This window comes from Triturus cristatus, chromosome 11 (genome assembly GCF_964204655.1).
Source record: "Triturus cristatus chromosome 11, aTriCri1.1, whole genome shotgun sequence".
Taxonomy (NCBI): Eukaryota; Metazoa; Chordata; class Amphibia; order Caudata; family Salamandridae; genus Triturus; species Triturus cristatus.
In genome coordinates, this window is record NC_140594.1 from 86991908 (window position 1) to 87003383 (window position 11476).

The 11476-nt window shown below is 45.8% G+C and overlaps 1 protein-coding gene across 1 annotated transcript in view; it reads right to left on the bottom strand.

Annotated features, from left to right (window-relative positions):
* The window catches only part of LOC146783292 (immunoglobulin lambda-like polypeptide 1), a 227780-nt gene extending 216609 nt beyond the window's left edge, over window positions 1-11171 (bottom strand). Inside the window, exon 1 of the mRNA XM_085633862.1 lies at window positions 10952-11171. Within this exon, the coding sequence (XP_085489988.1) occupies window positions 10952-11000 (49 nt within the window). The 5' untranslated portion in view covers window positions 11001-11171. The remainder of the gene's footprint in view (window positions 1-10951) is intronic.
* Between the last annotated feature and the right edge of the window lie 305 nt (window positions 11172-11476).

Here is an 11476-nt window from a genome sequence, read left to right on the forward strand (position 1 = left end):
AAAAGCCTATCTCTATCAAAACACGCTTTACAATTTAAAAAGCGCAAGACTCCTCACTGGACATCCCTGGTCATCCCTTCAGATCAGACTTCTCTCTTCCTCCCTTTGTGCTCACAAGCACCTCCTCCCTTATAGGGTTGTCATATTTCTTAGCAGAACTTGGGAGAAGAAATGACCTAATGGTCTGAGCTGATAACTTTGGTACAGGGCATAGAGGTCAGAACAGGGTATGCAGCTCCTGTGGAGGAGGACCAGGAGGTCACGTAGAGAGAAGGAAGGGGCAGAACGGGGTACTCGGGGTAAAGGAAGGAAGACGGGTGGAAGGGGGAGAGCTCCTATAAAGAGCAAGGGCCCTCACACACCCTGAGAGGTGTCATGCTTCATCATAGGGCAGCTCCATGTTGAGCCGGCGCTGCAATCCCCAACGGGCCCCGCTGAGGGGTTCTTTGCCGGAGGTCTTCAGTGTTGTTTTCCGAAGGGCTCTGGATGAAGGGGGTGGGAGCATGTGCGAGAGGAGTAGAGTGGGAGTGAGTGTGTCTAAAATTAGCTGAGAGTGTCCAAAATACCTTTATTCGCTGGACGCTGATGCTGTGGTTAAAACGGATGTATGACGTAACAACGCGTGTCTTTACACGCGTGCAGTTACATCGCGGTTTTTACAACGAACGCGATGTAACCACGCGATGCCATTACAACGCAAGTCTTTACATCGACTTGCGCTAGATGGCGTGCTAACATTAGAAAAGCGTAATTTACTATTCCAACTCAAGTCCACTTAACAGTAGGGAAGGTGTTGGGATAGCAAACTACACTATTTGTAATGTTAGCATGCCATCTAGAGCAAGTCGATGTAAAGACTTGCGTTGTAATGGCATCGCGTGGTTACATCGCGTTCGTTGTAAAAGTTTCGTTGTAATGGTAGTGCGTTGTAAAAGTTTCGTTGTAAAGGTTGTTTACCGGTTAAAACCGACTACGTGAGTCATGGCTGGCTAGGAGAATTAGACCTGCTGCAGCTGAAGGTGAAGTGTGGGAATGGTCAGTGGGAGGACATGTTTCATGCCTCAATTCTCCAAACGGATGAGCGGCATTTCATCAGGACTGGTGGGAGAATAACCTCATCTACTCTGCAAAGGAAGAATGGTCAAGTCAGTGTACTTAGAGGATCCGTCCCTGGATACAGAATTAAAAGTCAAATTCAGGGTGCAAAGGGAGAGTGGGAATAAAAACCACCCACCTGCTGGTAATACCTAGAAGGGATTATGGGGAGGCTCCAACCTGGATTGCCCGTACACTCGCACACTGGCGAGGGCGAAGAACTTGGGTATTGCTGCTCCTGCTCGTTGCTCCTATTCAAGCCCGGACATCGGTACAGGGCAACCAGCTATGAGCTCTGGCGTCGACTCACCACCCTGTGATTCTGGACAAACCACTTGATTTCACCAAATAACTGCACCAACATGAATTGGTACACAAACGAAGCTACTTTGTGGATGCTCAGTGTGGTCACATGCAGCACAGCTCTCAAAGTTTTAATATTTCTCCTGCTCTGGCTTTGCTAGCACTAATATATATGCCAGGTATTCAAATACATCAATAGCTGTGCAATTGTTATCCCTGTGAGCAGTTTAACTTAATTATGTCGACATTTTTCCACTTTTTTCCAATAATAAAGTTAAGTAAAGTACAAATTTGCCTCCACTTCACAGATAAAGTTTCAACAAACTGAATATGGATGCCCCTAAATGAAAATCTTTAAAACTGTAAGTTAACCTTTGTGACTCAGCCCCTGCCTTTGTGCTTCTCCAGACCGAACACTCTTAAGACATACTGCTTACAGGTATGGATGACATGTGATTGCTACACCTTGAAATCCTCATTGTCTAATGTAACATTTCCTATAGACTAATTTACACATTGTTTCTGTATAATGTTTGTGTGACGTAAAGTGCTCTGACATTTTACACATGTATGAGTAGCGCTATAAAACAAATGAAATACATATGAGAGGGGTGCTGTGAAGAAATGATGGGCACTGTTGTAGGGTGGTAGTGAGGGAATCAGTGGAGAAGGAGGTCATTGGGGGTACCAGCTAAGGTTGTGGAAGCGTGCGCCACCAGTGCTAAAGCTGGGCCTGGGTGGCAATATGGACATTCCAACGCATTCTAGGGTGTTGTTAACCTTGGAAGTTTGGCAAAGCCCTCTAAAACTGTACTTGTTTTAGTGGGCATTCACAAATTCCTCACATTCTGTTTTCCAGCCTGAAAAGGATGGGATGTCTATTCCAGCACAGTGCTGGCACGAAATACCTTTCCAGGGTGGTAAGCAGAATGAATCACTTTCAGATGTGGTGAGGTGCAGGGAAAGGGGCTTCACCACGGGGAAGCACGTTTTACTGGCAGACAGTCAAGAGGTGTGTGTTTGTAATGGACCCATGCAGGAACTGGATCCCGGTCGGGATGTCACATGACTTTCCTAGAAATCTGCATGGAAACCTGCCCCTGGTGTTGCTGTCTGTGCAGATTCCTGGGACTTTCTGTAACTGTCAGAAATTATTATCTATACTCCCACACATAGGTGTAAATCTACAAGTACAGATTTACTCGTTTTTTCCCACTTACTGTGATTTGACCCCATTGTTTGAGCAATCCATCCTTCATACACCACTGGGACAGAACACTCTAGCAGCACTATGCATATTACTACAGGACACTCAGACTTTAATATATGTGTTGCTGTAAGTTAATAGGAAGTCCTGGATGTGTTACTGACTGGACTCTCACGTACCTGTGAGTCAACCCTAAGTATCACCCTAGTCAGACACTCAAGCAGCCTCATATAAGTGACTCCCTCTATGAATCCAACATAAGTCATTAACAGGACATTCAATCAATCCAAAGTGAGTCACTGACAAGACGCTCAGACACATGGACACAACTAAATGTGTCACTGACAGGACAATGAGCCAATCGGAAGGCACCAGTGTGGTTCCAAGAATATCACCCGAAGTATGTCACCTGAAGTATGTCACCGAAGGAAATATATCACAGGAAGTATATCACATGATATATGTCACCCGAAGTATGTCACAGAAGGAAGTATTACAACAAACAAATGATGGACGGAATGCTGACAATGCAGACATTCTCCCCCAGTCAAGAGATCTGGGTTAAATCCATCGTTCTTTTGCCCACTACACCACCCCAGTTTAGACATGGCCCGAACTGCCAAGCCATGTCTTCCCTGGACCGGAATCAAGCATCCTAGGACCGGTTTCTGGCTATCAGCCGTCATCAGCCAGGATAGCTTGACTCCAGTGGCGTAGTGAGCACGGGTCCCACGTCTGGGAATACCCATCCCACTTAGGGCGAAAAGCGTTACAACAAACAAATGATGGACGGAATGCTGACAATGCGGACATTTGTTGTTTTTGCATTTGTCACCCCGAGTGGGAAGGGTATGCCCAGACGTGGGTCCCGTGCTCTCCATGCCACTGGAATCAAGCTATCCTGGCTGAAGAGGGGTGAAACCCCGAAACCGGTCCTAGGATGCTTGTTTCCAGTCCAGGGAGAACCTGGCTTGGCAGTTTGGGCTGGACTGTACCCATGAGGCACAGGGTCAAGACTGATTTGCATATGGCTGGGTTCAAACTGGAACGGCATGGTGAGCAAAAAAACGATGGATTTAGGCCCAGATCTCTGTACTGGGGTGAATGTATGACATTGTTCTGCATTCTGTCCATCAATTGTTGTTTTTGCATTTGTCACCCCGAGTGGGAAGTGTATGCCCAGACGTGGGTCCCGTGCTCTCCATGCCACTGGAATCAAGCTATCCTGGCTGAAGAGGGGTGAAACCCCGAAACCGGTCCTAGGATGCTTGTTTCCAGTCCAGGGAGAACCTGGCTTGGCAGTTCGGGCTGGAATGTACCCATGAGGCACAGGGTCAAGACTGATTTGCATATGGCTGGGTTCAAACTGGATCGGCATGGTGAGCAAAAAAACGATGGATTTAGGCCCAGATCTCTGTACTGGGGTGAATGTATGACATTGTTCTGCATTCTGTCCATCAATTGTTGTTTTTGCATTTGTCACCCCGAGTGGGAAGGGTATGCCCAGACGTGGGTCCCATGCTCTCCATGCCACTGGAACCAAGCTATCCTGGCTAAAGAGGGGTGAAACCCCGAAACCGGTCCTAGGATGCTTGTTTCCAGTCCAGGGAGAACCTGGCTTGGCAGTTCGGGCTGGACTGTTCCCATGAGGCACAGGGTCAAGATTGATTTGCATATGGCTGGGTTCAAACTGGAACGGCATGGTGAGCAAGAAAACGATGGATTTAGGCCCAGATCTCTGAACTGGGGTGAATGTATGACATTGTTCTGCATTCTGTCCATCAATTGTTGTTTTTACAGTAGGAAGTATGTCACAATAAGTATGTCACACGATGTATGCCACCCGAAGTATGTCACCGAAGGAAGTATGTCACAGGAAGTATGTCACACGATGTATGTCAACCGAAGTATGTCACCGAAGTATGTCACTGAAGGAAGTTTGTCACAGGAAGTATGTCAAGATGTATGTCACTCAAAGTATGTCGCAGGAAGTATGTCACACGATGCATGTCACCCAAAGTATGTCACACAAAATATGTCACTTAAGTGTGTTTCAGAAAGTATGTCTCACAATGTATGTCACCCGAAGTATGTCACACGATGTATGTCTCACCATGTATGTCACTGAATTTACTAAACTGAAATATGTCACTAGAAGTATGTCACCAAAGTATTTTACCAACATATGTCACACGATTTATGTCACCGAAGTAAGTAACCTGAAGTATGTTACCAAAGTATGTAATGGGGAGTATGACAGCAGAAGTATGTCACCAGATATATGTCACACGAAGTATGTCACGCAAAGTATGTCACGGAAAGCATATCACACAAAGTATGTCAAGCAAAGCATATCACACAAAGTATGTCGAAGGAAGTTTGCCATCCAAAGTATGTCAACAAAATATATCACGACGGCATCAAAGGTAGCTCCATTGCTCCTTCAAATGTTTCAGGAGAATTGTAGTCTTGGCATACTACCCAGAGACCAGAGAACAGCCAATATAGTAGTTATAAATAAAATAGGAAAAACCCAGGAAGAGTGTTCCTCTTATAGACCGAAATCACTCTTGAATGCAGAAGTAAAAACATTGGCCAAACTACTAGCAACCCATTTGACCAAGTGTATGCACACCCTTATCCAACCGGACCAGTCCGGTTTTATGCCAGGGAGAAACACAACACTGAATCTGAGCAATCCATGGAGTCTTAGGTAGAGCGGCCAACATAAAAGAAGATACGGTAGTGCTCTCATTAAACGCTTGAATAGCCTTTGATACCATAAAATGGTTCTCATGCACACGGTGCTAGAGAAACAAGGTTTTGGGCTGCAATTCCAATCCTGGATACAAATACTATACTCCCACCCATTTGCCCAGGTGACTGTTAATAGTAACACGTCAAGGATCTTTGAGCTACACTGGGGAACAAGACAGGGGGGCCCGTTATCCCCATTGATATTTGCTCTGGTATTGGAGCCCTTGGCAGTCTGTATCAGAGGAGACCCCATGATTAGAGGACTAAAATGGACCCCGGACAGGGAAGATAGAATTTCATTATTTCATTAAATGCAGATGACATCCTATTATACATTGCATCTCCAATGGCAACCCTCCATAGGATTCTGCATATAATTGAACTCTATCGAAAATATTTTGGATATATGATTAATTGGGAGAAATCAGTACTGTATGTCTTCTTGGGAGCCCCGCCAGCCCAACCTAGAGGATGTGAGATACCTATAGTGATTGAAGGATTTAAATACCAGGGCATTTACGTTACCAGAGATCAAAAAGACTTTTATGAACGTGACCTAGAGCCCCCACTCCGTAGTCTACACATTGATGTGGAGATCTCTGCCACTGTCGCTTTTGGGTAGAGCCTCACTATTTAAGATGATGGCCCTGCCATGATTCCTTTATGTGCTCCATAACACCCCTATCTGATCTCCCAAACATACTTCCAAGCAATTGAAACGGCTGTGCAACTACTTCTATGGGACGCCGGTTCCCCCAGAATATCTCTACAGAAGTTAACAAGAGGATGGTATGATGGGGGCGCTGCAATCCCGACTCTGCAAAAATACTATTGGGCGGCCCAGCTCACGTTGGTCAACCATTGGGTGCACTACCCCCAGGATGACCCAACGTATAAACTGGACCATTATAATATGCAACTGGGGGAATATTTGAGGGATATTTACAGAGGCAATAAGATAGAATCCTTTCTCGACCCAACCTCATTACGGATTAGGAAAGAGGCACTCACAGCTCTTGGGTGGACTCACACAGATGACACCATTGCGGGATTTGGCATGTTTGGGACTCTTGGCTAAACTCTGAGGTTTTAGGGGGTGAGACCTGATCGGCCTCTTGAAGCTGAGAGACCTGTGGTCAAAGGGGGACGTCAAACCATCTGCAACACTACAGCAACAATATAAGTTAGCGTCATCGGAGACCTTTAGATACCTGCTAGTTAGACATGAATTGAGGGCTATACTGCCAAGGGGAGAAGAACTTCTGTATTCCTCACCATTGGAAGACAGGTTACTAGATGAACGTCTTGAGAAGATGACTTCTTCGATATATCATGAATAATGCTCTAGATCCCTCGCTTGCCATCCGTGCCTGCTGGGAGCAGGACCTAGGACAGATTGAAGATGAGGACTGAATGGAAGCACTAGCCTCGCCTAAGGAATTAGCCATTAGGTCATGGTTTAGACTGGTATAATTAAAAGTACTCGGTACTGTAAAAGTACAGATCATATATAGCCCGTACACAGGGCCGGCTTTAGGGCGGTGCGACCGGTGCCACCGTACCGGGTGCTGGCTTCCTGGGGGCGCTGTGTTTGAAAGTTTATTATGCTTTTGAAGCACCTGCTGCAGCGTTTCTTTCCACGGCAATTACCAGGCCTCACATAAATGTCAAGATAACTCCTGTGATTAATTATCTTCCTGGAGAGAGATCAGCGTTTTGTATAGTTGAGGTTTTGACTTAGGTGAAGTTAGTGCAGAGGGTTAATATGCCTGCTGCAAAGAACGTGTACCAAGTAGATTACAGAGTGCGTATGATGTAAACAGATCAGCAGGTTACTGCTTTCAAAAGAGGCATCCTTTTGTTGCTTGCAATTTATAACTTAAAGTCCTAATATAGAATAGTGAGCTGTTAACTTTCATCCTAGAACTGCATACACACTGCAAAGTATACATAATTAGAACATTGATTAATGTTGGAAGAAGGGTTAATTTGGCTAGAAATCGATTCTTATTATTAAAGAAAACTCCCAACTATGCTGTTTCTTTTTCGACTCTGAGTTTGTGCTTCTCCACACCAAGCACTCTTAAACTATACTGCCTACCAGTATGGGTGACATGTGACTCCTACACTTTTAGTCCTTTGGCTTATGTAACATTTCCTATACACTGATTTACACACGTATGATTGATTGTCTCTGTGTAATGTGCGTGAGATGCAAAGTGCTCGGACACCCTACACTGGTATGAGTGGCGCTATATAACTAATTCAATGTATCTGAGAGAGTGTGGTTATGGAGACTTGGTCACTGTTAAAGGGTGCTAGTGAGAGAATCCGTGGTGGAGGTGGTCATTGGGGGGCACCAACAAACATTGTCGCACAGGGCGCCACCGGCACTAAAGCCGGCCCTGCCCGTACAACATTGGTAAGAATGCGTAGACTCGATTCCCCAAGCTGTATCGGGGGTGTGGATAGGAAGGCTCCGTCCTCCACATAATATGGGACTGTCCAGCCGTACAGACATATGGGGAGAAGGATGTATCTTGCATGCGAGAGGTGCACACTGTAGTGATGCAGAAATCGGCACAATTGTGTCTCCTGAATATCTGGAGTGAAAACGACCTCACCAGTAAAGAACGCATCTGGGTGGCACTGGGATGTATGGTGGCTCAGCAAAACATCACTAGCTCATGGAGTGCCCTAACGGACCCAGAGTTGAATGAATAGAAAAGTGATATGGATTGGTGCATGGTGGCCGGAGAAAAACATATATGAGAGTAGGGGCTGCCAGATAAATGGACAAAAGTTTGGGGATAGTGGAACAAATACCGAGGCATGATATGTGCAACAATCGTAACATCAGGGCAGAGAAATCAGTCAATAATAGATAAAAGTATGGGGGGTTAGGATTTAGATCAATGATATCCTGGAAATGTATGATCCTGCTGACGAACATTCTGCAGCTTGGTGCTGTTTTTGCAACATGTAAAATTACACCTGATGCACACTGACTCGCCAATTGCTTGCTGTTTGTTTTCTTGTTTAATAAAAAGAGTTATAAAATATATATATATATATATTCACTTAAAAAACCATAGGTTTCACACAGGTTATAGTTAGGTGGATATTTCACTCGTAAAAAACCAATGAAATTCCCCCATTATAGTTAGTTCAGATAACTATAACTCGCACGCCCGCAATCCACTGCTCACGACGTCACATATTACATCACTCATGACATGGTCAGTGGCATCACTCATGACATCACTGATGACATCATCCTTGTGATAGAGTGGCGGTCGCGCGAGTTATAGTTATCTGAACTAACTATAACGGGGGAATTTCATTGTTTTTTTACGAGTGAAATGTCCACCTAACTATAACCTGTGTGAAACCTATGGTTTTTTAAGTGAATTTGCAAGGTTTTTTAAATGCTAATTCCTAACTATAACGTGTGTGAAACCTATGGCTTTTTCAGTGAATTTGTACGGTTTTTTAAATGCTGAGTTATGTATTTATTAATATATATATATATTTTAAAGTTTTTTTACCGTGCGCGCAACGTGCGCGCACGGTGCGCGCACTCCGCGATTTAAAAAAAAAAAAATGTTTTTTTCCCCCTTGGGGGTCCTTCTGTGACCCCCTGACAAAGGCTAGGGGGTCAGGAACTCTCTTCCCTGCCTCCTTTTCACGTTTTCCACCTTTTTCCCCCTTTCCTTTTCAGTGCGAGAGACAAAATGGCGGCCGACACTTCCTGATTTCGACCGATTCGAATGTTGACTGACATCTGACAACCAATCAAAATTACGCTCGCGCACGTTAGGGTGCGCGCACCGTGCGCGCACGGTGCGCGCTTATAGATATTTATATGCTTTTAAATGCAATTTTCTCAGGAAATACTGAACAGATTGACTCCAGATATGCAAAAGGCACTTCCCTGACCTGAGGACTACCTCTCTGCCAAATTTCAAGTAATTCTGTTCAGCCGTTCGGGCTGTACCTTCGACTAAAGGTCCTATAAGAAAATGCATAGGGAAAACGCGTTTTGGGACCCCCCTTTTTTCTCGGCCCCCGCTTGACGAATCACCCCGAGACTTTCAGGGTAGGAGCTGAGCGGAGCACCCCATTAGTTTTGAAAATTTTGCGAGGATTCGTCAACCGGCGCCAAAGTTATTCAAAATAGAATTTTCAGATTTCCTATGGAAACACGATCCTAACTATAACTATCTACTGGCGACCGCCAGTAGATAATATATCACAAGAAGTATGGCACTAGAAATATGTCACTTGAAGTATGTCACTCAAAGTATTTTACACAGATGTTGTTAAGACAGTGTTAAAATGTGACAGAAAGTAATTCAGCCTGGAACTGGACAGTAGTCACCTTAATGTAGTCAGTGACAGTCACTCCTAGGTATGCTACTGACATATCAGAATTAGAGCCATAAGAGTCCGAACACATCAGTGGGTGACATATGGAAACCATGGGAGACTGGCTCGCATCTTCCACAAAGCAGCAGCAGCTGCACTGAGGGGTGAGGGCGCAGATCTGTGGTACCTTTAGGGCGGGTTTCAGTCTCAATTATCCATCACTCTGGGTCACGGTGCAGCATTGCTGCTGTACAAGATCTGACAGTAATAGACTGCATCGTCCTCCGCCAGGGCCCCGGTGATGGCTAATGTGGCCCTGTTACCAGATCTAGGGTTGGTGCCGGAGAATCACTCGGGGATCCCCAAGGGTCTGCTACGATCACTATAGATAACAAATCGGGGGGCCCCACCCGGCCTCTGCTGGTACCAGTGCACACTCTGGCCTCCAATACCACCGTCAGAGGGGGTGAGTTCAGCGGCGCATCCCGGAGACACAGACACTGAGGGAGGCTGTGTTAGAACCCACTCAGAGAGAGAACCTGGGGACAGATTTACAAGAAAGTGACGCATCTGTAGAGATGCGTCACTTTCCCTGCGCCAACATGCCAAATCCTTGCGTCACCATGGATGCGCCGTATTTACAATACGGCGCACCATGGCGCAAGGATTGACAGATGCGTCAGAAATTCTGACGCATCTGTTGACAGAAAAGTCACGCATTGCTGGAGTCGTGTCGCAAGCACGACGCAACTCCAGCAATGCTCAGGGGTGCCCTATGCCTAACATGCTGCGTCAATTCTTATGCCTGCTTCAAGCAGGCGCAGGGTTTTGACGCAGCATGGACGTAAAAGTGACTCAGTGAAATCTTGTAGATTTCACTGCATCACTTTTACGGGGCTTCCTGCGACGGAACGCCCACCCTGCATTCATTATACCTGACGCAGGTATAATGTAGCGCAGGGGTTTACAAAGTGACGCATCTACCTAGATGCGTCACTTTGTAAATATGGTGCAACAAGGTCCCGTTTTTACGCCGCTGATGCGTCACAAAAAGTGACGCACCGGCGGCGCAAAAGTGACGCAAGGACTCATAAATTAGCCCCCTGGAGTGGAAGGAGGAATGAGGACTTACAGCCTCACGTGACAAAGAGGGAAGTGAGTATATTTACATATGATTTATGTATCTTAGAGCAGGTAACAGAATATCAATAAATAACGCACCTGCACTGAGCGCGCCGAGCACGAGGAGGAGGAGGGGAGCCCGGGCCATGGTGCAGCGTCAGCAGAGCTCTGGTCTCTGAAGCAGACGGATCTGGACAGAGCTTTCTTAAAGTACTGGCAGCGCTGGGGGAGCGCCCTGCATGCAAATCCGGTCACAGCTCTCTGGCTGTTATTTACTCCTCACAAGTAAGCTGTGCCACGCTGTTCTCCATACAGTTTCATGTTTTGAATTCATTAAAATGTATTTATATCTCATTCTGGCAGGAGTCCTGCCCTCGTGTTCTTCGATGCTGCCAGCATCCTTACCCTCTCTCAGCCCTCCCTCCCTCTTTCACCATCACACAGAGACTAGACATTTTCTGCCTACTCACACCCCTGATATTGAGTTCTGGTCCACCGGCTACTCCTGGTTCCTGTGATTCTTGGTGCTTTCCTTGAGTTTTTGGACATGTAAAATATCAATAAAAATTCTAGTTACATCTTTAAACTGGTAACCGGTGCCTTTTGGTTTCAGGTTATTTCTTT